General features: G+C 44.1%; 10 protein-coding genes across 10 annotated transcripts; 6 read left to right on the plus strand and 4 right to left on the minus strand.

Annotated features, from left to right (window-relative positions):
• Window positions 1-23: 23 nt before the first annotated feature.
• Window positions 24-567, plus strand: V865_001311 (uncharacterized protein; the record flags this gene model as incomplete). The annotated part of the gene is made up of 3 exons (XM_066225130.1): window positions 24-120; window positions 244-317; window positions 505-567. 3 exons carry the CDS (start codon window positions 24-26, stop codon window positions 565-567), a joined length of 234 nt encoding a protein of 77 aa, XP_066081227.1.
• A 427-nt stretch (window positions 568-994) lies between these two features.
• V865_001312 (uncharacterized protein) lies at window positions 995-3766 on the plus strand (the record flags this gene model as incomplete). Its single annotated transcript, XM_066225131.1, has 18 exons — window positions 995-1054; window positions 1118-1139; window positions 1204-1235; window positions 1304-1313; window positions 1373-1391; window positions 1444-1480; window positions 1550-1586; window positions 1641-1872; window positions 1943-1967; window positions 2023-2048; window positions 2105-2214; window positions 2275-2345; window positions 2416-2492; window positions 2588-2702; window positions 2815-3065; window positions 3164-3416; window positions 3522-3645; window positions 3726-3766. The coding sequence occupies 18 exons, from the start codon at window positions 995-997 to the stop codon at window positions 3764-3766; spliced, it is 1542 nt and encodes a 513-aa protein (XP_066081228.1).
• Window positions 3767-4359: 593 nt separating this feature from the next.
• On the minus strand, window positions 4360-7785 carry V865_001313 (uncharacterized protein; the record flags this gene model as incomplete). The annotated part of the gene is made up of 13 exons (XM_066225132.1): window positions 4360-4408; window positions 4467-4542; window positions 4615-4960; window positions 5025-5283; window positions 5341-5429; window positions 5506-5620; window positions 5687-5833; window positions 5888-6096; window positions 6158-6290; window positions 6361-7291; window positions 7355-7466; window positions 7533-7591; window positions 7692-7785. 13 exons carry the CDS (start codon window positions 7783-7785, stop codon window positions 4360-4362), a joined length of 2619 nt encoding a protein of 872 aa, XP_066081229.1.
• A 3656-nt stretch (window positions 7786-11441) lies between these two features.
• V865_001314 (uncharacterized protein) lies at window positions 11442-13133 on the minus strand (the record flags this gene model as incomplete). The annotated part of the gene is made up of 7 exons (XM_066225133.1): window positions 11442-11535; window positions 11731-11846; window positions 11940-12117; window positions 12312-12473; window positions 12657-12847; window positions 12949-13023; window positions 13089-13133. 7 exons carry the CDS (start codon window positions 13131-13133, stop codon window positions 11442-11444), a joined length of 861 nt encoding a protein of 286 aa, XP_066081230.1.
• Window positions 13134-13613: 480 nt separating this feature from the next.
• Window positions 13614-18981, plus strand: V865_001315 (myosin-1; the record flags this gene model as incomplete). Its single annotated transcript, XM_066225134.1, has 24 exons — window positions 13614-13778; window positions 13850-13978; window positions 14040-14082; window positions 14176-14507; window positions 14569-14646; window positions 14704-14788; window positions 14849-14952; window positions 15021-15325; window positions 15393-15488; window positions 15547-15565; window positions 15629-15758; window positions 15818-16226; window positions 16297-16467; window positions 16534-16690; window positions 16788-17094; window positions 17182-17273; window positions 17330-17458; window positions 17528-17649; window positions 17718-17845; window positions 17901-17962; window positions 18017-18341; window positions 18407-18458; window positions 18533-18880; window positions 18945-18981. The coding sequence occupies 24 exons, from the start codon at window positions 13614-13616 to the stop codon at window positions 18979-18981; spliced, it is 3825 nt and encodes a 1274-aa protein (XP_066081231.1).
• Window positions 18982-19928: 947 nt separating this feature from the next.
• Window positions 19929-20509, plus strand: V865_001316 (uncharacterized protein; the record flags this gene model as incomplete). Its single annotated transcript, XM_066225135.1, has 4 exons — window positions 19929-19960; window positions 20029-20088; window positions 20173-20266; window positions 20369-20509. The coding sequence occupies 4 exons, from the start codon at window positions 19929-19931 to the stop codon at window positions 20507-20509; spliced, it is 327 nt and encodes a 108-aa protein (XP_066081232.1).
• Window positions 20510-21040: 531 nt separating this feature from the next.
• Window positions 21041-21869, plus strand: V865_001317 (uncharacterized protein; the record flags this gene model as incomplete). The annotated part of the gene is made up of 4 exons (XM_066225136.1): window positions 21041-21258; window positions 21324-21377; window positions 21456-21555; window positions 21729-21869. The coding sequence occupies 4 exons, from the start codon at window positions 21041-21043 to the stop codon at window positions 21867-21869; spliced, it is 513 nt and encodes a 170-aa protein (XP_066081233.1).
• A 434-nt stretch (window positions 21870-22303) lies between these two features.
• Window positions 22304-22942, minus strand: V865_001318 (uncharacterized protein; the record flags this gene model as incomplete). The annotated part of the gene is made up of 1 exon (XM_066225137.1): window positions 22304-22942. The coding sequence occupies one exon, from the start codon at window positions 22940-22942 to the stop codon at window positions 22304-22306; it is 639 nt and encodes a 212-aa protein (XP_066081234.1).
• Window positions 22943-23360: 418 nt separating this feature from the next.
• On the minus strand, window positions 23361-25148 carry V865_001319 (uncharacterized protein; the record flags this gene model as incomplete). The annotated part of the gene is made up of 9 exons (XM_066225138.1): window positions 23361-23384; window positions 23452-23517; window positions 23643-23953; window positions 24081-24197; window positions 24270-24309; window positions 24374-24435; window positions 24510-24615; window positions 24710-24880; window positions 25047-25148. The coding sequence occupies 9 exons, from the start codon at window positions 25146-25148 to the stop codon at window positions 23361-23363; spliced, it is 999 nt and encodes a 332-aa protein (XP_066081235.1).
• Window positions 25149-25739: 591 nt separating this feature from the next.
• V865_001320 (uncharacterized protein) lies at window positions 25740-26987 on the plus strand (the record flags this gene model as incomplete). The annotated part of the gene is made up of 7 exons (XM_066225139.1): window positions 25740-25807; window positions 25868-25887; window positions 25961-26067; window positions 26149-26258; window positions 26346-26542; window positions 26707-26762; window positions 26850-26987. The coding sequence occupies 7 exons, from the start codon at window positions 25740-25742 to the stop codon at window positions 26985-26987; spliced, it is 696 nt and encodes a 231-aa protein (XP_066081236.1).
• Window positions 26988-27285: the final 298 nt, after the last annotated feature.

Consider the following 27285-nt stretch of genomic DNA (forward strand, 5'->3'; position numbering starts at 1 on the left):
ACTCTATACACACACTTATCAAGATGGCTCCCGCTGGTACTCAATCCCCTTCATCCGAAAAGCCAGACCCTTTGGTACCCGGAGGTGGTAAACAGATGACTCAAGCTGATCAACGACCTGGTGAGTTGGTCCTAATGACACCTTCCACCTCACCGCCCATCTGATATCAGCTACGTACTCCGCTCTACGCTTTGCGATGGTATAGCTGTTCGGAACATATGCTGATTCTGTCACATGTCGCAGAGGCTTCCGGTCAAAACCCCGGTCCCGCCCCTGGTGAACAATCTTCGGGAGGTGTTTCTGCTGAAGCCTTAAAGGTGAGTATTACGCTCTCTTCGCTCAAATGTCCCCTTCATCCCTTCTTTCCTCCTATGTCAGGTCCAAATCTACCCCACATCTGATGGATCCCCTCGCTCTCGTCGCTTGATCGCCATTCGTTTCTTTCCATCTCTTCGTACCTTACTCTCCTCGAGATGCCCATCTGACTGACCTATGCTACCATAGACCGCCCAGCAATCCGCCACCGCTGTTGAAGCTGAATCACGAAAGGACGTTGAGACTGCCTAAGTTTAAGGGAGAAAAGTGAATCAGGTGAAAAGAGAAGTCAAACGGAGCAAAGTACCATGGCCACAGACGGTATGAAGTCATAAGATGCATAGAAGTAAATACTTACATGTGTGACCTCACCGTACAAGATCCATCTACGTTCTGCTCAAGCCTTTCCAACTCTTGTATGATGCCCTGTTATGCTGTCGTCATGAAGATGGTCTATGAGATGGTTTATGAGATGGTTCAACGGTGATTGGTTATAAGCTCTCGGTCCGGTAGTAACCGGTTTGCCATTGCATCGTCCATCTCTGCAATCACGATTCCCCTATACATATGTATATGAACGATATATATATAAGTTTGGATCATCTCTAGTCTTTGTAACCGTACTGTATTATCAACTCCTAGATTGAGATAGACCGGAATACAGACTCGCATATACAGCATGACCGCGCAAAAAGGAGTAGACGGCAAGGAAGTGGCCAAGCATAATAGCAGGGAGAATGTAAGTTGGTCGAAACTGTTTAGTACAATGGACTTCTCTGACCTAGATGTATGGTATGGATAGGGCGTATGGATCGTTGTTCATGGTATGTATCTCGCAACACTAACCCCCCAAAAAGAAAAGATCACTGAAACTAGATGGATTTCCAGGTAAAGTATACGATGTGACCGATTTCTTGGATGTGAGTGTGTTCCCCGATCTGCTCGACAGGTAACATCGTACAGTTAACTCATGCATCACAACTCATAGGAACACCCTGGTAAGCTATACCAATCGGCCGGTAGAGTACTTTTTTTCTAGCTGACGATACTGATTAAGGTGGTGCGGAAATTATATTGTAAGTTCAGTTGGTGACGGCACACAGTTAGGAAATCTGACGCCGTGGATAGACGATATGCTGGAATGGATGCGACGGAGGAGTACGAGGTGAGTCTCTCTTCAGCTGTCATTGTTCCCTTTTTAGCATCTGGTCTTATGCTGATAATGGGTGATTAGCCAATCCATCCACCAGATGCAATAATTGACAACCTCGGTACGTCTAACCCCAATCTGGCACTACTTGTCTATCCTAACGTTTCGATTTCAGACCCTTCAAAACATCTTGGTCCCTTGATCCCATCTACGCTCCCCCCTCCACCCGTCTCAGCATCAGCTCCACCTCCAACGTCCGTCTCCATCCCTCAGAAGACCAACGAGCCTTTAGCAGGCGGCGAGGAGGAATACGCTAAACCGCCCTTGGAGGAGATACTGAGTTTGCACGATTTCGAAGCTGTTGCGAGGAGGACCATGGGCAAGAGGGGATGGAATTACTATAGCTCGTAAGTCAGCTCTTCCATCTGATCCTTAGAGGAAAGTGGAGGAAAGCTGATATGGCCACATCGACGATAGCGGTGCGGACGACGAGATTACGATGGTGGGTTATCATTCAATTCTAAGAAGGATGGGGGGTTGACATCGTAGCTGTACAGCGAGAGAATCATAATGCCTATCATCGGTTAGTGTCGATGTCATCTCATCAGCTGGATACACGAACTAACATGCCGTCCACAGTGTATGGTTCCGACCTCGAATCTTACGGAATGTCGGTACAGTCGATTATTCATCAACGATATTAGGCCATAAGACCTCGATGCCAGTATACATAACGGCCACTGCGCTAGGTATATCCAGCTGTCTCCTTCGTCCTTCTGGATCCAGCTGATTTCATTTGAATGATTTAGGTAAACTTGGTCATCCGGAAGGGGAGGTGACATTGACTAGAGCAGCGGGGAAACATAATGTTATTCAGATGGTATGTTTCCTCATCAAATTCAGTTATCCTATGATTTTGCATATTGAATATGACCGAAATGGATTTACAGATTCCCACACTGGCATCTTGTTCGTTCGATGAGATGGTCGACGCGGCTATTCCAAATCAAGTTCAGTTTTTACAGCTGTGAGTTCTGTATTTAGTTTACCTACTTGCCACAGCTTGCTCTGAGATCGATTAATTTGAGATGGCTTGTGCTGATGTTCTCTCATGTCTTGCAGCTACGTCAATGCTGACCGCTCAAGAACCAAGAAGATCATCAAACATGCTGCTGAAAGAGGTGTTAAAGCATTGTTTATCACTGTCGATGCGCCTCAACTAGGAAGGCGGGAAAAGGTGAGTTTCACACTTCCCGACTGACGACTCCTTACTGCTTCTGAGGATTTATACGAAAGCGTGATAGATAAAGCTTGAATAAAATGTTGATGGCGTACCCCCAACATCGCAGGACATGCGAACCAAATTTGTTGGCAACGCCTCATCCCAACAAACTCAAGGTGGAGACAACTTCAAGCGTGATCAAGGTGCCGCACGAGCGATCTCCTCGTTCATCGACCCTTCATTGAACTGGAACGACCTTGCTGAGCTGAAAGAGGCAGCAGGGGAGATGAAGGTTATACTGAAGGGTGTGCAGTGCTGGGAAGATGCGGTGATGGCGGCTGAGTATGGGTGTGATGGTGTGGTATTGAGTAATCATGGGTGAGCATATTCGTAGATACTCTTATGAGCGATAGGTCAGAATAAAAAACTGATCTCGTTTTCCGTGTTAAACCACTTGATGCTTTGTGATTCATCAGTGGTCGACAATTAGATTTCGCACCTTCACCACTCACCATCCTCCCTCAAGTAGTTTCCATCCTTAAACAACGAGGATACATGACCCCTTCGAGACCATTTGAAGTATTCATTGATGGTGGAGTAAGAAGAGCAACGGATGTCTTAAAGGCTATCGCGCTAGGAGCGACAGCAGTGGGTATTGGTAGACCCATGATTTACGCTATGAGCACTTTTGGTGAGGAAGGTGTTAGTAGGGCTTTTGAGATTTTGAAGGTGAGCAGTGTTACAGTGTTACCTATAGTGTACTTCACTGTACTGTACTGTACAAGATTGACATTTTGATTCGTGTATTGACTGATATTTGTCGTACTTGAACAGGACGAATTCGAAATGAACATGAGATTAATCGGTGCACCGACATTGGCAGATGTCGTACCTAACATGGTAGATATATCGTCTTTGAATGCTGCTAGTGGTGGAATCACAATGTACGAAGAGAATTGTGAGTGTCATCTTCTCTCAACATTTGTTTTCGTTTCGTTCAGCCCAGGTCAAGATTCTGATGAGATTGATTATGGTCAGACGAACGGATGTTACCTGTAGGAGTCAAGGCTAGGCTTTAACTCTAAGGCTGTCCTATCAGTAAGGACCTGTGAATCTACTGTGCATCGAAGTATGTATCTAAGAGTATATCTGTAATTTATCTTAGCTGAGATGAGATCAATTTGAATGTACTGTAGATATCCGTCTTCGATCTGGTCGTTCTCATAAATGTCGCATACAATATCGTATCATACAGCAAATGCACAGAATGATACATATTTGTCATACAGATCCTTACTCATCTATTACATGCACAGTACTGTATGTTGCACTATACCAAGTAGACCGTTGACTCATACTTCCTTTTCTCCCTTCTATTGTACTGTACACAAAATATCAAACTAGAACTCCGTACATTGAATCAACAAGCCATTAACGAGAAGGAAATACTACTGAGAACTTCGAGGTATGCTACATGATGAAGAAGTGAAGAAGCAAAAGTCAAAAAACCTAAACAATTAACTCGCTCAATCAAACCACTCTGTTCTGAAGAAAATCAATTTGAGACCGATGGATCGAGGCATTAGAATTATCTCTATGTTTGTTTATCTCCCAATACAGTACAGCATGTGATATCTTCCGTATCATACCATTTCGTTCCATCGCGATTCGCTCACTTTCCGTTCGGTAAGAGCTTTTCCAATTTCTCAACATACCCAGCACTGTATCAACATTACCCATCTCAGTGATCTTACTTTGAGGTATTCAATATCCACTCACATAATCTTACAATGAACGGCCAACCCTCTAAACCCATCCAACAAAATTGTTACTTCCTGCATGCATTTCCTCGATTCTGCATAAGACGTAAAAACAACAGAGTCAGCTTTTCTATATGTCATGGTATAAGAAAGTCAATGACATATACCTTCCATTTGGCCTATTTTCTCTAAGATTATCGACCCCTCTACCAACTTTTGAACAACTCCATAACATGGACTCATCCCATACGGTCCACTAATCCCACCTCTATTCCTTGAATTATCCTTATTATCAGGTATCTCTGAGAACGTCGAATGTCCAATATTCGTATGGCTGGGTGTACGGGGTTGAGTTGGGGAAGTAGGATCAGGAGAGGTGACCACGTTCTTATAGTAAACTTGTAAAGTTTTGATCAATTGAGCTGAATCGAATGCCAAGGAAAGTCCAATGGGTCGATCGAAGTCTGATTCCAGAGGGTGTAAATGCATTCGAGCGGTTTTCAAGCATAGAGCCTATATGATCAAAAAATGAGTATACTACCGTTACAGATCCCAGTGTAAAAACCGGTTGACTCACAACGATAGGAATATCGGGTTCACCCCATCTACCAGTAATCAAAAACTTCATCCTCCAGTCTTCAGGTATCTTCTCCTCGAGCCATAGGGAAGTCTCCATTATCTCCTTGTAAGCTGTAGGGTAATGCTCGCGTGGTGTCCATACTTGCGAATGGCCGAATAGACCCAGCGATCTGTAGGACGATAACATAGCTTCGGGAGGTTGAGACAGAACATTCAAGGCTCGGTAGATAAGATGCTCGGCAGCGAGGAGATAGCCACTATAAGATGATGTTAGCATTTGAGTGCTTGTGGTTTTGATCCAGCATGATACGTACTATATAGACTTAGGAGGAGATGCATTGTCCCTGTAGGCCAGATCATAAAGATCTCTTAACGTCATATCAGGTTCGTTGAACAATGCATCCTGCCAAAATGAAATCATCCAGCTTGGAGTCAGAGAAGAGCTGTGCACTAGTGTAAGTGGGCGAGATGATACTTACCGACAAGAAATCTTCGCTTGGTCTGGGAAGCGGGGTGATGATCTCCTCATCCCTGATAGTCGATGACCAATGATGAGTAAGACATCCACCTTTATCATTACCCCAAGCTGACCAGCTAAATCAATGACACATCCAGTTAGCAAAATTCGACATCTTACGGTGGCTTATGAGTAAGACTTACAAAGCGTGGATCCTCTCAGCCAGCTCCGCTTGGCTTTTAGGTGGCTCAAGTAAATATCTAGGGTTTCCATCTTGAGCCATCTGTGATTCCGAACCCTGAGTGAAGATCGAAGATGGGATCCGATGTAATCCGCATGCTATACATAACCTACCCTCAACAGTTAGCCAGAAGAAATCAACAGATTGAGATGGACATACTTACGAGATGGTTTTGCAAGAATACTGATATCCTTCAAATAATCTACCTTGGGTGAATAACCACTTCGATATATTCTTGCTTGCTCTTATCGCATCGATCAACCTATCTTCCTTCCGTATGGCTATCTCCAATTTAGATGTGGCGACCTTAAAAAGGGGTTCTGCGAGTTTTCGGATACTCGGTATGTAGGATTCCGAGGCGGCTATGGTACACTATCAGAATCCAGTTAGATCAGCCTGATTCGATAGTGGTTTCCAAGTATCAAACGCTTACCATGGAAAAGACCAGAGAAGGATGAGGTCTATCTTTTTCTGGTAAGGACAGTCTCGCTTTGAACTCTTCTTCCGTGAAGAATTCAGATCCATATAATGGTCTTGGTGGATCCGTACTGAAGAATAAGTCGAGTCTGACCATACCCAATCAGCATTCGATTTCTGTTGAGATGCACATCAAGAAGAAAGAAAAAATAAACTTACAGGTAATCTCTGGCTCCCTCGCTCAATTCTTTAGCTCTGATGGATTTGCTCTCAGCGGTAACATCTCTCTTGACTTGCAACACACTGCGAATGACTTCGGAAGCTTGTGTGATCTCCCGACCTTCAGGTAAAAAAGCTCCGAAATTGGAGCCGAATCCATTTGGAAGACTTATACCCAGACCATGGTTGGAGAGCACGCCTGACTGAACGTGATCGTGAGCAGGTAACATTCCCTGTGGTCTGAAAGTTGATAGACCGTCAATGGATAACGAGCTGTCATGTCCATTGAGTAAATTGATATTTAAATTATTCAGTCCACTAATGGGTGGAGAGGTGTTGGACTTGAGGAAGTGTGGTGGAGTAGGCGAAGAGGTCGAATCGTGCGATTGGGCTCGAGAGGAGGCTGCAGACCCGTTGGCTGTAGAGGGATCGGAGGTTTCAAAAGGTCCATTGATAGGAGGTGAATCTGATGGATTGGTGAAAGATATGTTGTTCGACGATCCGATCAGATGCCAAGGGAGAGTACTATCAGGCAAATGAGCTTGTTGTAGCTGACTAGCTTGAAACATCCCTTGGTGATCGAGATGATTGAAATTGAGAGTTGAGCTCGTTGCCGGTTGAGGCCACGGCCAAGCAGATAATGGCATATCATTGATATCGACAAGAGGCTCAGAGTCGTGATTGAGCATGTGATCAAAAGAGATTGGATTGGGGGTCTTCGCATGACCATTTGGTACTTTAGAATGCGAGGATTGGGATGAATCGATCAGATCAAACCCTGAGAAGTTGGGTATACCATTATCTTGACCAATAGTGTTGCATGACGGAGGTGAAGCCAATGATTCAGCTAAATTCTCGAAGTCCGATCGACCGTAGTTTCGTAAAGCAGTTCGTCTCATTGCTTCGCGAAAGTCCTCCGCGTCCATCTCAGCTGGTCACCACTTGATATGTCAGTAACACTGCGTTGTGAGAGCCGACAAAGGGATACGCTTACCAATCTTCTTCTCGAGTTTTTCGACCCTCGAAGCAGGACGTACAGCATCGTAGACACATCGATCTTTGCGCTTGGCACATTGATCACAAACAGGTTTCTGGGCCGAGCATCTCTACGACGGAAACTGAATTCAGCCTCAAGAAGTCTGCTTTCACGAGCGAGAGAAGAGAGTACTAACGAGTTTCTTCGCTCGACACATCAAACAGGCGTCTCCACGCCGGAGCGGCTGACCAGGTGCTATTAATAACCAGATAGTCTAGCATCAGTCATCTGTCATTACTCATCAGTATCACGTGTAAGGAAAGCGGTGTAACGTAGAGTGGCAAGGAAGATTTACCTCTTCTTCTCCCATGCTGATGAATACCGTTCTTTGGACTCTCATCGCTCTCCTTGTGCTGCTGATGATCATGTGATCCAACGATGGGTGGCATCTTAATTTCAGTTGGACTATGTTTATGGGTATGATGATGTCGAGTGCTTTTTCGGAATTTGGCTGAATGTGGCGGACTATCGTCTTCTATCCCTGTAGGTTTCTTCGTTCGCACTTGAGCTATATGTATCACGCAACCAAGACCAGTCAAATGAGCGATCCAGGAAGATTGGTAGTTGTCGTTGTCAGGAGGATGGATTAATTAAGGTGATGGTCGTGTGTGTTATTGATGGCGTAGATGCAGATACGCACACGGACACAATTAACCACGTTGGATGGGGCCAAAGAGCCGCGTTGATCGGAATTATCGAATAGTCAAAATCGATCGGATATGGTACGATGGTATATACGAGTATGTGTAAGTACGCAAGAGAGGATGGATGCGATTGATAAACCAACGGATGACGAAAGTTGATCATATATTGTATGTGAGGTGAGATGAGTAGAGGAAAGGGGTGAAGTTGATGTCCGATGGCGAGGATGGAAGGATCAAGGAGAATAAAATAGACAAGTTTCAGCTTTGATGGATCTTACGCTAATGATGACTGAATTGATGCGCACAGGCAAGGGTTGTAATCGCAGGGGTGATAGGGAGGGAGATGAAGGTTGAAGAAGGAAGAAGAAGAAGGAGAAGACTCACTCATGTTGGCTATGTGACTTGATGGGTATATATATATATATGTATATTTCCTATCGTGATAGATGATAAAAAACAGGGAAGTGATAGTTGCAAAGGGGAAGGCAATGACGAGACAGTAAGATGAAAAAGAACTGAGAAGGATTAGGATTAAATGACGTTTGGTATTGATATAATGGTATAGCTGATGCAGTGGATCAGTAAGACGGGTAATGACCGTCGGAGCTTGTGAGAGAGGATGATATGGTATACCCAAAGGACCCTCCTCCACTTCGCTTGTGAGGTTGAGACAAGAAGTTGGAGATGTAGAAAGACGACCTTTGTTTGACCTAAACAACAGCACCACCTCGCTTACAGTATCGCTTGTAGCAAGGGCAAATGACTTTTGGTGTCGAGTCTATCGGGATCTGATCACCGGTTTGTGCAGGTACAGTGTCACCTGTGATGTAATGCTATATTGCGATGAATCTGATTTTGATGCGATATATTCGGAACACAGGAAGAGACGTCGATCTTTTTTCTTCTTAGTATATCTATCATTAAGGAATATCACCTCTTTGGTGAGAAAAGAAGGCGCAGCAAAGTCTGATGGTGAGGTGATGACAAGGAACGAGTGTTGTACGGTGTATAACCGTGAATGAGCTCAGATCTACTCGAGTAGTACTGATTGGATTGAGATTGGTATTGAAATGAATTCTTGATTGTACCTTTTTCTCGTTTGTGTCTTCGTCTTCTTGTTCCAAGGGTATTGAGAGCGGTGTATCGAATGCGGTGTATTGTAGGTAGGAGTGGTAAATAGCTTTGTCTGAATTGTCAAAGCGTGGTGTATCAAATTACTGTTGTGTCGTTTGATGGTCTTTTGAGAGGGTGGTTCGTTTATGCATAAACAGACTTGTATTCGTTATCGTCTCGCTTAGTAACCATAAAAAGGTGTTTCATGGACATACAAGTCCAATCTCCACAAGGCGCCAAGCCAAGAAGATCTTGTTGTTTCTATTCGCTCGAGAGGTGTACGGTAGTTACCCAACTGCGGATCCGAAGACAACGAACGTTGACGGCGTTTGTCCCGATAAGAGTGTGTGAGAGAGAGAGAGAGCTAATTTTATACCCTCTGTTGACCTTTTACGTGTATCCGACTCGACTCAGTTTGGATCTTTACTTTATATGCATCCAGACGTTCATCGCATCCGTATAGGTAGTCTAACAAGCAAAAAATCCTTGTTAGTCAGCTAAATAGCTGTAATCTTAGTCAACTTGACTCGAGTGAAACTAGATTATTCATAAGGCACGTACTTGTACGGTTACATTCACCGTTCTCAGATATACCTCCGAAGTTTCAATTCAATCCACTTCGTAATTGCTGTAGATCCCAAGCAAGCGGTGTAATAACAGTAACTTATGTATTCTAATGTTCACATGTAGCGTAGCGTATGTATAGCAAATGAAGATGCGATGTTGTTCAGTCTGCAAATACACCGCAACTAAAACTACTCGTAATTGGTAGTACCGGAATTGAATGAACCGTATGGCGATGCAGATAACGAAATGATAGGGAATGATGTAAAGATAGGAGGATGTAAAGAGACCATATCTTTATGGTGAGATGGGAATCCTGGATGTACACGAGGAATACGGCAGAGAGATTTAGGGGGAGTTGAACGAGATGGATGACAAGGTTGTCTGTCAGTCAGGACAGATGATCAAAGCGATAAGTGAGTCGAGATAGTTTTCAAATATCTGAAGAACAAATATACGAGTACACCGGTCAAAGCTCACGATAAACAGCCGAAGGGATTGTAGATGATATGATATATGAGGTAGTAGTATGTACTAATCAGCATGTAAGTACGAAGTATCAACGATGTGTTCTCTCTTTGTCATTCTCAGTCTCACACATAACAAAAGGTGATGGTTCCAGATCATACACCCATGCACTCTGCTTACACATCTCATTCAATCAGCACCACATAGATAGTGGAAGGATTATCATTATCCCGTTGAGAGTGTAATATACGGGCATTGCGATGTATGAGTACGTACCATTAAAAAAGCACATGTATCTGTACCTCATCTCAAACTCAATACGAAGTAAAAAAAAAAAAAAACTGTTTGATCTTCAGGTCCAATGGGACAACAAACTGTGTGAGAGTGAGACTAGAAGAAGCTTGATTACGGTCATACTGTGAATATGTGTGACTAGACTTGGCGTTTGAGAATGTCTCTTCTCTCATAGCTCTCTCCTCGGAGACAAAGAAAATCATAGCTTTTTCAGGTGGGGATCTGTATACATATGGTATGACCAGAATATGACTTGACCGCTGACGATGCCGATTGAGGTACTACTGCTGCCAAGAATAGATAAGTCAAGTCAAGGAACGTCGGAATTAAATGATAACAGGCTAAAGAGAAAAGAAGTTGTTGGACCGCATGGTTATCCCGAACGAGATCTGACCCTGAGTGAGCAGTATTTAACGGAAATTGGAGAGGGAGATGGAGAGTGATCACCGAAATTCATTAGAGCCCATCCGTTAGTGGGCTAGTTCATCCACCTGACTTCTTAGCCTGAAGCCACAGTTACACGGGTACAGCATGTGTACATCTGGACTTTCAGAGATGATCACCCGAAGCACTGGATTTGAGGAAGAAAGCCGATCGGATGATAGATCGTTGTTGGCATTCCCCGATTTGAAGTCGTGAGACAGTGCGGCACACAAGCTATTGTAGCTGACCACTGGTCCGTCGGCAAGGGTTCGATCTATGATAGTTTTACCTACGGCGATTGCGCATTTGGATCCAGATGTTCGAATGGTCAGTAACAAACGACACATCACAAAAATGGGTTACATGCAATTTGATATCAAGCAAAAACGCTTGGTATATGTTGCTTTCCCTAAGGAGGAAGAAAGAGCAGTCTGTTCACGCAAGAATCTGTTCTGCTGCGTCGTAAAGAAGGAAGAAGAAATTTTGATATATGTATACAAGGCATGAACGAAGTTGGGAATTCGGTCATAAGGACAAGTCTAGTAAGGTTTCTCATTCCCTATCAAACCTGTTGGTGCGACCGGCGGTGAGATTTTACCGTGTCGTCCTGATGAGAAGCCGTATAGGTAGTTTCTACAGACAAGGCGAGTCAGCAAGTAGCCATGATGACCAAGTATCGAAGAAAGCAGATGATATAGTGGAAGTAGCGAGCATATGGATAATGCAGGAAATATGTGAGTACCCAGAAGGAAGGCAAAATGAGATGATGTAATTACAAGTGTGTAAAGAGTGATGCAGTCAGATTGTATGCTGAGAGCAAACACTCACTTGTAGTAATCGTCATTCAGGTTATTATCGAAATAATTCGATCGTATTCTGAAAAACACAGCAGCAGTAAGGAGTGAATCGGATCCTGCTTGATGTTGAGGACCTATCCTGGTCACCTAGATGCACAATAAAATGTATCAGCTAAGATCACACATACGACAAATATGACGCCTCTCGGATTGGGTAGTATGTGAATGCACTGAACTCACTCCTAAAGACTCGGCAATCTCCTGTAAACCACCTCTCAGCGTCTTGACGGACCTCACGACATGTTTGATATCGTATATGCAAGGGAACCAAAGGAAGAGAAGGTTGAAGAAATCTGTTTCGTTGGCGGGTAGAGGTTCGCAAGTGAGGATTTTGAGGAGGTATCCAAAGTCGTATCCGCTATTACATCACAGCGAGGTCAGCTATTGATCACAATGTACAAGTAAGGGGAAAATAGCGTATTCGGGCATGGTGGACGATGGGAAATGCGACCATGAATACAGCATGCATATCACACCATACACCTCCCTGATCCACTGCGTCTCTCAGTAGGAAAGGATAAAGAGCGGAACGGCACGATAATTTGTACTCACGAATGGAACGAAACCCATTTGATATTATCGAACAACACCAATCCAGACGTTATCAACAATTCTCCAAAGTACTCTACGTCGATACCTTCTTCCTCGTTCCGCTTGAAATCGATACCAGAGTTTTTGAGGAGATCTATCGAATCTGGAGCGTACATGTCATCTCTAGATTAGGGGGTGACACAATTCAGTTAGCACATGTTTTCGGTCCATCCCTCCTTCAACACTGATGAGAAGCTAAATTCCGTCTCCTGTGTCTTCACCACATGACAGACCAGATTCAATGGTACGAGATACGTTCCTATGTTACCGGCTGGGAGGGTGGAATAAGATAGAAAACAAACTCACGATAGGTTAAAAGCGAAATTGAACTGCCAAGTTGATATCTCAGGAGAATTTCCATGTTCGTCGCATAACGTTATACCCAGCTGGATGATCTTGAGCATATCCACGTTACATCTCATAGTTTGGAAATGATAATCTGATCCGGTCTTGAAGTTACCTATTGGTCGAGCTACTATCCCAGGAAATTCCGTATCCTACGATGTAAACCCACCAAATCATTTATCAGCTCATACGAAATAAATAGACGTTTGTATTACAGCAACAAGCTAGTAGCTAGATGTACAGGGACACTCACCATCGATATGAAAGGATACTGATCTACTGCTGCTCGTAAGGCTGCGAACTCCGTTTCGAGGTTATCTGCCCATACCTACACAACGACTTGATCAGCAAGGTGTCAAGTGTTTTACCAGCTCAAGGTATCGATTGACATACTTCATGTATCCCCGGATCTCCCCTTGATGGTCTTAGTGTTGTCATATGGTCGAGCAGAGCGTGTTGGGCATGTATGAGATTCTGAAGAGGGATGTCAAAAAAGGTGGATGTGTGTATATATATACGTGTAGAGGATGAAAGACGAGAAGAAGCTGGATGAAGACAAAAGATGGTATGATGGTTATGGGCAAGCTGATCGGTGTTATATTTGGCTGTCATTACCGGAACTAGAGGTCCATTACAATAGTCTCCCAGTGAGTATTACAAACAATCTGTAATGACATTACACTCAGTTACCCTGAATGGTTCACAGCAACAGCAACAACCAACAGCGTCATCCATCATCCACATTAACACTGCATCCATTTCACCTTTATCACTACCAACCTGCCATCCGATATCATATCATCCATCGTCTTATCCCCGACCTCGGAGAGCAGCACAGGAATCAGCGAGCCATTCCGGACGGTAGCTTCGTAAGACTTCTTGTGACAGACACGGGGTAGAAGACAGTAAACAGATAACATGGTACGTTCTTCCTTTCCAAATACCAGTAATCCCCCGGACAACCTAGCTCACCTCTGCAATCCCCTGAACCAGGCCATTTCTAAGAAGGCGGGTAAGAAGGGAGTCAGCGGGCTGCTAGGAGGTGGTGGAGGAGGTGCAGCCAAATCCCAGAAGGTTCAAAAGGTTGGTCTTGTGTCCTATCTCATTCAAGATAGCGACATGAATAACTGATGATGTGCAACTAAATCGTGTAGGCCGATTGGAGTGAAGGTTTCAAGAAGAAGAAAGCGGCTGGTGTACCCGATATGACACTGCTGAGTACGATCACCAACGAAGCTATCAATGATAATCTCAAGCAGAGGTTCAACAACCAGGAAATCTACGTGAGGTATCTGCCACTCTATGAACACAGGTGTCTCAAGCTAACAGCACCTGCATCTATAGACATATATCGCACATGTGTTGATCTCAGTCAACCCTTTCCGAGGTACGTCCAACCCAACCTTTCCTTCCTCCGCTTTATAGAGACCAGTGTGACATGTGCTAATTTGATTGGGCGGTTACTTATTATTTGTTGTAGATCTCGGTATATACACCACTGAAATTCTCAATTCGTACAGGGGTAAAAACCGTCTAGAAATGACTCCTCACGTATTTGCCATCGCCGAATCAGCATATTACCGAATGACGACCGAGAAGGAAAACCAATGTGTGATTATCTCAGGAGAGTCCGGTGCAGGTAAGACGGAAGCTGCCAAGAGGATAATGCAATATATAGCGGCTGTATCGGGAGGTGAAGGTTCATCAGGTGGTGGGATCGAGAATGTAAAAGAGATGGTATTAGCTACGAACCCTTTGTTGGAAAGTTTTGGATGTGCCAAGACGCTTAGGAATGATAATTCTAGTAGACATGTGAGTTGAGTATACTCTCAGAGAGGTGAGGAAGACTTCAACTGACTTTGCCTCCAACTAGGGTAAATACCTTGAAATCATGTTTAATAGTTTGGGTCAACCTGTTGGAGCTCAAATTACCAATTATCTGCTGGAAAAGGTAGGCTGAAACAATCACGACTCTGACGAGCGATTTGAGCTGACGATTGTTCGTCAGAACCGAGTGGTAGGGCAGATTGACGATGAAAGAGATTTCCATATATTCTATCAGTTCACCAAAGGAGCTAGCGCCGAGCAGAAAGGTGAGCACGCATGATCAACGTTGTCTCACGATCCTTTGCTGATGGTTTGTTTACTCGCAGAGGCATTCGGATTACAAGGACCTGAGGCATATGCCTATACAAGTAGAAGTGGATGTCTAGATGTCAAGAGTATCAACGATGTTTCGGATTTCCAGGAGACCATTGTATGTTAACCATTGATATCTCAGTTTTCCCATTTATCTGCCAGTCCAACTGATCATCCGGAATGTAGCGTGCAATGCAAATCATCGGATTATCAGCGGACGAACAAAATTCCATCTTCCGTGTACTCGCTACTATCCTTTGGTTAGGAAACGTAGAATTTGTCGAAGGAGATGATGGAAATGCTACTATCGCTGATACCGGTGTGACTGATTTCGCCGGTTATTTGATGGAAGTTGATCCTCAGCAACTGCAGAAGGTGTTGGTGACAAGAATCATGGAAACTCAGCGTGGTGGACGAAGAGGAAGTGTGTATGAGGTACCGCAGAATGTAGCTCAGGCGAGCTCGGGCAGAGATGCTCTGGCGAAAGCTCTGTGAGTGAGCTATCGTTGCGATGTTCATGTTCGACTGCTAATCTGATCGTTTCTATGTTTCATATAGGTACAACAACCTCTTCGAATGGATTGTTAGTCGTGTCAATGTGTCTATGAAACCTAAGCAAAACCCTGATTATGTGATTGGTGTACTGGATATCTAGTGAGTTACCCATACAATGATCGGAAACTGAACCGCACTGACACTCGTCGCGCTACAGTGGGTTCGAGATCTTCCAAGTAAGCTACCTGTATTTTGTTGGTCTTCATCTTCGACGGGACACCAGCTGACTCCCAAATCAGGACAACAGTTTCGAGCAGCTTTGTATCAACTATGTCAACGAGAAATTGCAACAAATCTTCATTGAGCTTACCCTCAAAGCTGAACAAGAAGAGTACGTGAGGGAACAGATTAAATGGACGCCTATCAAGTGTAAGCTGCCTTCTCAGTATAATGTATACGTGCGGCAGCTTATCAAATCGCTCGCATAGTCTTCGACAACGCAGTCGTATGTTCGCTCATCGAGGACAAACGACCTGCCGGTATCTTCGCTACTCTTAACGATGCCACTGCAACCGCCCATGCCGATCCATCAGCAGCCGATAACTCGTTCATCCAACGGTCTAACATGCTCGCTTCAAACCCTAACTTCGAAGCTAGAGGGAACAAATTCTTGATCAAGCATTATGCCGGTGACGTGTTGTACAACGTTTCAGGAATGACGGATAAGAACAAGGATACTCTGATTAAGGATATATTGGATTTGATCGAAGGCTCCAAGGATGATTTCCTACATACATTATTCCCTGAGAAAGTGGACCATTCCAATAAGAAAAGGCCTCCTACTGCCGGTGATAAAATCAAGGCGTCGGCTAATGCTTTGGTAGACAATCTTATGAAGTGAGTACTGCTTTGCCAGCAGACCCTTGTCAACGATCGTTGTTCGCTGATTCACTTGCTCTGCTAATAGATGTCAACCTCACTATATACGAACCATCAAACCCAACCAACATCGATCACCTACAGAATACGACGATAAGGCGATCTTACATCAAATCAAGTATCTAGGTTTACAAGAGAATATCAGAGTCAGAAGAGCCGGTTTCGCTTATCGAGCTGAATTCTCCAAGATGATTCAGAGGTCAGTCCAGATTCTCGATTGATTTCCTATCTATACTTCAAGGCTGACGATCTTCTTGATATTCAGATTCTACTTGCTCTCTCCTGCTACTTCGTATGCTGGTGATTATATCTGGGATGGCGATGATCGATCAGGATGCGAGAGGATCTTGTTGGATGCTAAGATATCGAAAGATGAATGGCAGATGGGTGTAACGAAGGCTTTCATCAAAAACCCTGAGACTGTGAGTGGGGCAAACCCAACAACCACTCTTTTCTGAATATCCAAAGATTGTGTGGATCTCATATCCCACAGACGGCTGATGGACTTTGGTAATCTAGCTGTTCTACCTCGAAGGTGAACGAGATCGATACTGGCATACCATGGCTTCCCGAATCCAACGAGCCTGGCGAGCATATGTCAGAAGGAAGGTAGAAGCAGCCATCAAGATCCAGCGATTCTGGAGGAACCAGAAAGAATCGCTGGTATATGCTAGAAAGAGAGATTATGGACATGAAGTCTTGGCTGGAAGAAAGGAAAGGAGGAGATTTAGTTTGCTAGGTATGAGGAAATTTATGGGTGATTATCTTGATGTTGGAGGTACCAGTCCACAGGGTGAGATGTTGAGGAATGCCGCGCAGATTGGTCGTAAGTATACCCTATCCTTGTCCACACATACCTGACCCCAAAAAGGCGACATACATCCAATGCTGATTCATCTGTTACGACGTACAGCGGCCGAAACGGTCCACTTCAGTTCGAGAGCAGAATTGTTGGTGTCAAAACTTGGTAGATCTAGTAAACTCAGTCCCAGGTTCCTGATAATCGTGAGTAGGATACATCGTCTAGGTTGCTAAGCTTATATGACGACCGTGATTTTCAGACGGACAAAGCTGTCTATTTCGTCGTTTCCGCTGCTAAAGATGGCCGAGTGACTACTTCCCTCGAAAGGAAGATCCCCCTTGTCACTATCAAGACCATATCTATGACTAACCTCAGAGACGACTTTGTGGTAAGTGATCGATCCTCTCTAATGCAGCCCCCATGTGCTTCACGTGTTAACCTATAATCTATACATCAGGCACTCAACTTACCTCCATGCGAAGAGGGAGATCCAATCTTCACTTGTGCATTCAAAACCGAAATGATGTGTGTCATTCTGACTTTGACTGGAGGTAACATGAATGTCAGCATCGGTCCAACGTAAGTGTAATTCACGCTACGTCTGAATTCCCGATACAAAGAAGGGTAACGCTTATTTCCTTATTCAGGATCGACTACCTCAAGAAGAAGGATAAAAAGGCTCAGATCGTCGCTAAGAAAGATGAAGCCGTCCGAGGAGAAGCTGTCTATAAGAGTCATACAATTGCTGTTGGATCCGGTGAACCTGCCTCTAGCTGTCAGTATCAGATCTTGCAGAAGCTCCTACGCGCTCAGAGCTGATGATATAACAGTATCGAATCCTATGCCACCGCGAAAACCTAAAGCCAAGAAGGCTGCGAAGGCTGCACCTTCCGTGAGCATATCAACGATATACCGTACACCTGCAACACTGACGCGTACATTACAGAGCCGACCAACAAATCGACCAACCGCTAAAACCTTACCAGGAGCTACCAAACCTTCCGCACCGGCAGCTATGGCTTCGATGCCCTCCGCACCCACCGCTACCAAGGCTCCGGCTGCTGTCAAGCCTCCTATAGCTACTGGTGCTGCACGTGCACCACCCTCAATACCTGGACGAGGTGCCCCCCCTCCCCCTCCACCACCACCTCCTGCACCATCTGCTCCAGCCAAAGAAATGTACAAGGCTTTATATGCTTTCGCGGGTCAACCTGGAGAGATGAGCTTGGTCAAGGGCGAAGAAGTGGAAGTGAAGGAGAAGGATGATAATGGTGAGTGTTGGGTTTTCCCATACTTGCCGTTCATGTTGAACTCGGAGCTAACGAGGCTTTGATAGGTTGGTGGATGGTGGTGAAGAACGGACAGGAAGGATGGGCGCCTTCGAATTAGTGAGTGCCCGCGCTCAGGCCGGCCATAATGTGGATGTATACCTGACTGCTAACATGATTATGCTCAATGATAGTTTGAAACTTATCGAGTCTGCTCCCCCACCCCCACCGCCCCCTCCACCAGCAGCAAGGCGTCCGCCACCCGCTGCTCCAGCTCCAGCAATGAACGGATCAGCCACATCCACACCGCCTACTTCCCGACCATCCTCAACAATAGGTAACAAACCGGCTCTGGCACCTGCCATCAAGCCCAAACCCGCTATACCTGCCAAACCATCCGTAGGAGCTAAACCAGCGGGACTGGGCGGTGGTAAACCTCCTGTACCTTCTGCTCCGAAAATTCAACCTTCTAGTGCGGGTAAGAAACCCGGTCAGGTGGCTCAACCTCAGTCTCAAGGTGGACAGATGGACTTGGCTGCTGTGTGAGTGTACTTGCTACATATACCGTGTTCTCAGTGAAAGGGAATTTGCTGATGTTTTTGATAGCTTTGCGAGGAGAGCTCAACAGGCTCGGGGGGAATAGTTGTTTTTCTTTTTTAGGAAAGTCATAGTATATAAGTAGGGACATAGTTACAAATAGATATGAATTGTATTCAGATGTGTTTCTGGTTATGGGATAGATATATACATGAAACGTAGTACTGGAAAACCCGAGTACAGATGAAGGACATATTGATACGGTACATAAGAATTCAGGTTGAATGACATATATACAAGTGTACCTCGGATGCATTTCTGATGGATAGTAACACGTCCAAGTGACTTGCCTCTAAATTATTGACATATCTGAATGGGAATGGTCGGCGTTCCATTAGTTGCCAAAGTGTGGGACAAGCTGTCTCACCAATTCATGGCACTTAAAACTCAGAGTGTGAGATTTCGAATGGCATGTCATCGTTTTGCCGCTCCGTGTCCGTTTCCGACTCCGACGGAGGGTGAGAAGTGGGTTTGGGTTGATCAGTGGGGTGAGAATGGCAGGTTGCACAGGCAACAGTCCGAGTCTTGACTGTCATAACACGTCATACACCCTGAGAACGATCAACTCCGTTGTGCCTGATTGACGCATAGGTAAAAAGTAAATTACAGTGTGGCTGCGAACCCAAGAAGGAAGATGGGAAACCAACCTTTGCCAAGAATAGACTGGCTGGGACATCAGATGATGCACCTACCAAGAACAAAGGACAAAGGATGCGGGATGATATCACCTGACTACGAAAGATTATATCATCCAGGGGTTGGGATTATGTCATTACGAGTACGGTCGAATCCGAGATGAAACAAAGCAAAGTTACATACCGTATATATACAGACACAAGGGGGGCGTCGTATGAATGGAACGAAGAAGTTAAATCCCTCTGTTTTGTGTCTATATACAATACACTCAAGGTATATATATTTACATACGGTATCAACAATTTCCGACCCTATATCAGCATCTTCTACCATTTTACAACAAGACTTCAATACAATATGAACGGCTATTCACCTAAATCCGCTTCTTCGTGAGTGATTCTCTTCATCATATTGGATGGGATATGAGACTGAACCTATCTGCTGTATTGTTGAGCAGGTACGGAACACCGTCTCCATCTACTTCTTATAGAAGGTTTTCAGAGGAACAGTCGCCATCGTAAGTATCCACTTATCATGCACAGCCCTTAAACCTATACAGTCCACAGTCCATATGGGATGAAGTGAGCTGACAAACCTATAGTCCCCTCCCTCAATACTCCCTGTCGTCCGATTACACTCACCTAGTAGAAGAACCAGGAATGAACGTTGTCATAGCCCGTAAAGTAGCTAAGCTGGTGAGTGAACCCATCCATACCATATTACGATATACTTGAATATACAGTATTATTGTTAGAATGGTCGCTGAATGATATGCTCGTTTCGGTAAACCACCATAGCAAGACTCGTTACCCAACCTGTCATCAGATAACCTCCGTCAAGCCAAGGCAGATATGATGTACCTCCTTACGATCTTAGATGGGCAAGGGGAGGAGGTCGCTCAATGTAAAGCAGGTGCGGTGTATAGTGCTCCTGTATAAGTGAAGTCTACGACGAATAGATTTAGTTTCATAAATCTGTATATTAAATTCAATTGTACTAGTAACGATCTGTCGCACGAAAACGAAATGAAACATAATTTGATGTAATGAGCCCAAGAAACGCTTTGACCTTTTGATACAACTAACACTGACAGTTTTTGATGGTGATCAACGTCATACTCCCTCTCCCTGCCCCTCCTTTAGGATCACCCAATAACGAACACACTAAACCCATTATCAAAAAATCCATGCGCTGAACATGAACTAGAATCACGACACTACCTTCTTTCCTTTTTTTATGCACTCACACTCTTTCTCTCTTTTGACTATATCCATTCACACCAATACCTGATATCCCACATCAATACACTGTAGTATTCCGATACGCTCTTTTCACAATACTTCAGACTCAACGTCATATTCTACTTTGGCCCTAACAGGTAGTCATAAAAAAAAGAAATATATAACAGGTAAGCATCTATCTCTTCGTGCCCATACTGTTATCCCAAGGCATTATCCTGATACTATAAAATGGGATTCGACCTAGAAAGAGAAGAAGATACGTCAATCACGTACCTCGCCATCAACGACAACGAGATGCCAAATAGTCATAGCAATTCTTTCAATGGGACTTACCCAGCCAAGTTGGAGGATCAAACGAGGTTGAAAGAGTTGGATGACCAGGATCAACTTCAGGAGAAACAGAAGCAGAATGGGTTAGATAAAGATAACGATACACATATCTTGACGTGAGTGCAGTGTCGTCATCGTAAATACGACAATGGTAATGAAAACTGATGTGAGTCGGGTATAGGGGTAATACGGATTTCTCTTTGCCTAATGCTTATGTTCAAGGTACTGCACCACCGTGAGTGATCCTCCTAAAGTACTTCAGGCAGTTTTATCCCATGATTCCACAAGCTGATATATTCGTTAAATTCATAAGCCTTACTGCAAGACCTTATCAACTCTCCAAAGGTTATTCCCATCTCGTCGAATCGCCAGATAAATATAGAGAAGTGATTATTGAAAAAGTCGGTAAATTGGTTAGTGCTAAAGTCCACATCACAATCCTCGTCCCCAATCCCTGATATTTTATAACTTTTTTTTTTTTCGTTTTCCTACTCATTCGAAGTATGCCCTTTTACTTCTCCCCACATCATTCACTGCTTTTGCAAAATACCGAGCTGATTTGATGTATTGGAATTTTCATTAACAGCAATCAGCATTACCTCAACTCGGTTCAGACGATCTCCGACAAGCTAAAGCTGATATCGTCTATCTCAAGTCCATCTTGGATGAAGAAGGTATTGATATTGCACAGATCAAGGCTGGCGCTAATTGGGCGAGTAGGGAGTGAAAGAATAGGATCATGCGAATTGAGCAATATTATTTAGTATTAGGAGATAAAGAAAGAAAGTAGGAAGGGTGTGGAAGAAGATTGTTCCTTTACGAGTGTCATGAGTTTAATGATATAACGATTTGTTCGATTGAGAGATAAGGGGGATGTGGTGGAGAACGTTTCATGCATTTATAGTTGTATATAAGAGTATGAGTATAAGTCGTCTAGATTTCTTTATATCGACAAATATCATTGATGGGTATTTATCTGCTAGAAGTCGACGTTCCGTGATCAGCTTGTATCTTTGACTGTAAAAACTGAGTAACAGCAAACCAAAAGATGAAAATGAAACAGTCTTTCAAGATCATAGACAACAAGAATAAACTATAGGGGGAAGAAAGCAAGAGAAGAAGGCAACTAGTAAGATAATGATCATTACTCACCTTTTGAGCTTAATAGCCAGGTCTTACCCAATCATATTCCCATCCTTTTCCTTTACTTTCAACCGGTACCCAACTTTCTCTAGGGAACAATCCAGGTATCCTAGTTTCTTTCCATCTCTGTTCAACACTCTTCTTTCCCTTCTGAGATCTTTCTTCGGCAGTTCGTTCAGCCTGATGTGTAGTGGAAGTAGCAATCTCATATATCCTTCTATGATACTTTCCCCCCTTCCCTTCAACACTTTCTACCCCTCCGTTAGACGGATTAGTAATAGCTTCTAATTCATTACAAGCTTCCACCATAGCTTTGAATTTTGCATCCAACATCTTCTGACGGGATTGACGGAGGTGACGTTGATGCAGTTGCCAAGCTCTTTCAATGGTCTCGTGAACTTCCTCCGAGGGAATTACTGCCTGTAGACGATTTAAGTGATCTGCATGATATGTTCCGGTTGGAGATGATGAAGTAGGTGAATACGAATCGAGAGGGTAGAGGACTTGACGAAGTAGGTCGGATCGACTGTCTGTTGGAACGTGGAGAGCGGGATTACCTGATGAGGAAGAAGAGGATTTGACAGCGTAGGTTCGAGTGAGGGTGGGAGTGGTACGAGGGAGAATTGGGCGAAGAGTGGATACTGATCGGAGGGACATTGTGAAAATGATTGAGAGGAATGCAAGGAGTTTGTCAGAGTGAGTGCGTTGAAGGCGGGTGTGTCCTCTTGGAGAGGTGAGTAGGGTGTTTATGCAGTATTCTGGTATCTATCAATCAGAGATGAAGAACATCCGACTATTTACTCGTATGGTGGTGAATTGTTGATTTGGACGAAAAAACCGAATCCCTTCACCTGACACGGAGATGAGACATATCTCCGTGTACACCAAGCCTCCTACTACACCTGTTCGAAAAGGTATCTCGATATCTGCATCCAAAGATGGATATGTGCATCACATGTAAAGCGAGAACCATTATGCATCTCTCATTCAGGCATACTAAACATACAGAACCAGACTATACGACGTTCATCCATCCCTACCTATCATGTGCGGCCCCTCTGTTGTTGATGTACGCCTACTGGGTGACTTCGAGGACGATCTAAAGCGATACATAGTCAATCAGCTGAGTATCAACGCCTATATTTGCAGTGTCTCATATCACTCACCTTGCCGCTGTTCTTGTTCCCTTCCATATCTCTATGAGCCTGAATGACATCTGTCCAGGGGTATGTCTGGGCCAGGTCGGATAAAAACATATCAGCAAGGATCAAACAAGAGAAAGGGTCAAGAGATCATTCGAACTCCACGAAGTGTTCTGGCTCGATGGTGATTTCGTTCTCAGAACTCAAAAACTCACCTTATAAATCTTCACCTTCAAATCTCCCTTGAGTATACCAGGTAACACCCTCTCTTTAAACACCTCCAACAAATCATGTTGATATTCTGCCTTTCTCGATCTCAAGGTACTTCCCTTGATCGTCAACCTCTTACCTAATATCGGAGCAAGGTTCGCTCCCTCGGGGAAGGCAGCACCAGACATAAAAGCGAGGTATAACATTTGACCGTCCAAGTTGAGGATCGAGATATTTTGATTCCAGTATTGTTTACCTATGAAATCGATTATGAGATCTACGCCCGGTGCGTGGGATTTGATCTCTTTGGCGAAATCTGTTGAATCGCTTTGTTAGCACGATAAGCTCTTCCTCGTGGACAGATCATTCAAATAGTAGATCAAGAATAAGATTATGGCCTTTCTCTCTTCGACAAAGTTGGATTGTAGTGAGATGATACTTACCTTGAGTTTTGTAATTGAAAACATGTAATCTGTCACTGTGACCCAACTGCTTTAAGAATTCGACTTTCTCATCTGATCCGCAGGTCGTGAACACTTTTCCAGCTTTGATCACGTGTACTATTCCAAAGCGGTAAGGTCCTGTAAGCTCATACTCCCTTCTTCAGTTTCAGCAAGTACGGGTGAGCTTACAGGCAATTTGGATCGCCGCGATACCAACACCGGAAGCTCCCTACGATACATCAACGTCAGCTAAAAGATGGATATGTAGAGTAATGGTATCACATGAGACATACTGCGTGAATTAGAACATTCTGACCTTCTTTCAAAGGAGTCTCAACCATCAAAGCTTGAGTAGCTATCGTCATGCCCGTTAAGGTGTCAGCTATATACCTATGATATATATATATATTTCGCTGAGGTAGGACTGACCCGTCATCCATACTTCCGGAATACCAGCTGCTTCCACCCAATCGAACTCTTTGGGTTTGGGAAGTAACATAGTCTCGGGATTGACAATATATTCAGCGTATGCTCCCTGTAAAGCAAACAACGGAATAAGCATATGAACCAGTGTATCCGGTCCAAGAGGCGCGAGATTAAAGGAAAGAGAAGAAGGTACACAAGCTCACACCATAAGCTAATCCATACACTTCATCTCCCTCTTTATACACCTTCGCACCTTCTCCCAACTTATCGACTGTTCCTGAAAACTCTACTCCCAAGATTGTTTTCGATGCTTGAGGAGGTAAAGGGTATTTACCTTCTCGTTGGAGGAGATCCATTCGGTTGAGACCGAAGGCCTATGAACGAGAAAGGGAAAAGAAACATCGTATGTCAGTAGGTCGATAGCAACACTCTGTTTAGGATCAGAAGGAAAGATGGCTACCTTGACCTATGATAAAGGATAAATAACTATTCGTAAGCTACCTATCGTATCATTCCAGGCCATCGTGTAGCAAAACTCACCTTGACCAACACTTCTCCCTTGCCAGGCTCAGGAGTCTTCTCTTCCCCCATATACAGATTGTCTGCTGGCCCAGTCCCGTCTTTGATAAGTACGCATTTCATCTTGGATGGTATTTGGCTGTTTTGATGAATATATCTCGGCTGAACAGTAGTGAATGTTCGTATGGAAGGTACGAATAACGATACAGGTCGTGTAGATGAGATTGATAGTGTCGGTAAGAGTACTCGAGGTAGTTGACGAAGGCTGCTTGTGGTGTAAGAGTGTATGACACAAGACATGGGGAACGAGCGAGATCCAGAACCGGAGCGTGCGAATGATATGCTTGTCTAGTGAGTACTCGTGTGCATTCGAGTGACTGACTGGTTTACTGGATGAGCACGAGTATGACGGTCTTCATTCACCGCTACTTCGTTTCACTGGTTGTTACTCATCAAGTGGAGGTAGGTAGGTACATTGCAATACAAGCGGACATCGCCGGGGTGGTATCTGATGAGGTCATCGGTAATCTCGTCTGTCCTACTCCTACTCGTTAGCTGGAATCACACCGTCTCAATCGATCTTGACTTGTAAGGGATCCAGATACCAACACAGTAAATTACCATACCTCTCTTGGCTTGTCACTTCCCACTTGTATCGATCGTTCGCGTAGTTGGCAAAGAATAGACATATAGATTATAGACAACCAGTTCATAATGTCAAGAAAGTCCAAAGCCACTTCCAAGAGATTGCATCTTACCAGACATGCTCAGGCAGAACACAAGTGAGTGGAGTGTGGTGGGCGTTCTTATCCACAAGAAATGCTGATGTTGAGTATTCATAGTGTTGCATCGGATTATACCAGTTAGTCAAACACACTGCTTTGACCATCTCGGACACAATGGGTATAATCGTACTGACACTGAGGTTATCACAGTCGCCGACGCACCATTAACTTCCTTGGGTCAAAAACAATCCCGAGAATTAAATGAATTGACTAAAGATACTTTCCAGAAAACAGCCGAGTTACTGGTCTCTTCACCTGTAAGCTTTCTTACCCGCTTCAGCTGCTGCATACAATGGGAAAGAAGCTTAAGCTTAATATCTGTGTGTCGTTATATATAGTTGAGAAGACCGATGGAAACGATGTTAATTGGATATCCATCCCTGAAAGAACGATTAGATAAAGAAGGTAAACCTGTCATCCTCTTAGATACATTACAAGAAGTAGGACCGTGAGTCGGAACCAACTCGTCCCCTTCGACGGGGACGGGGACATGAATCTGAGGTAGCTTTACTGATATACATGATGCACTGCTTAGCTACGCATGCGACACGCCCACCTACCCAATTTCCAAACTGAAATCATCCAACAATGGTATTTTCTCAGATCTGGACTTTTCGACATTATCGGAAGACTACGCTAGTAAACAGGGTATATACGCTCCTGAGAATGGAAGTGAGCGAGCTAAAAAAGTTAGACATTGGTTAAGAGATAGAGAAGAGAGTGAAATCGTTGGTGAGTCGTGTTAAAACGATCTTTGCGGACGAAAGACGTGGCACCGTGGACGGAGTGATCCCTCGCCGTGATTGAAAAATGGTAATGGCTTGTCAGAGTGTTCCAAGATGGTTCATGTATCACATAGACAGGACAAAAGTCTGACTTGCTGCTTGTCATCACAGTCGTAGCTCACGGTGATATCTTGAGGTACCTGGTAGACAATCAACAGTCCAGCAGAGTGAGTCGAGCCCTTTGAATCATGCAATATGCGTCTCAGACAGATGCTGATTTGACTTCTGCGTACCTTTCTGTGTTTTCATCTCAGCCATGGGATAACGCCGAAGTCAAAGTATTCACTTTCGTCTCGGAAGATGACGAGAACGCCTCGTTAGTCGAGGTCGATACTCACGCTGAGCCAAGAGACGCTACAGACGAGCCTACCAGTAGGGAGATGAGGAATTAAGCCTATATGTCAGGTTCAAGAGGGACGGTTGGCGATGACCCCCTTGTATGGTGCTTTGTCAGGGTTCGAATTAGAGACAGAGCTAGAAGTAGAATATATACAAGAATAGATCGATGAGTACGAATCAGTCAGCTCGCTGCATCACTACAGTACCCATTGAACTCAATGATGATGGACTTGAAAGACAAAATCTCATCAATTCATGAAAATCGTTGAAATTTAACATCTCGTAATGCTAATGATTGAAATTCGTAATATCATTATAAAAAAGTACAAGCAAAGTCCCTTGACAATTTCG

The sequence above is a fragment of the Kwoniella europaea genome, chromosome 1 (assembly GCF_036810445.1).
Source record: "Kwoniella europaea PYCC6329 chromosome 1, complete sequence".
Taxonomy (NCBI): domain Eukaryota; kingdom Fungi; phylum Basidiomycota; class Tremellomycetes; order Tremellales; family Cryptococcaceae; genus Kwoniella; species Kwoniella europaea.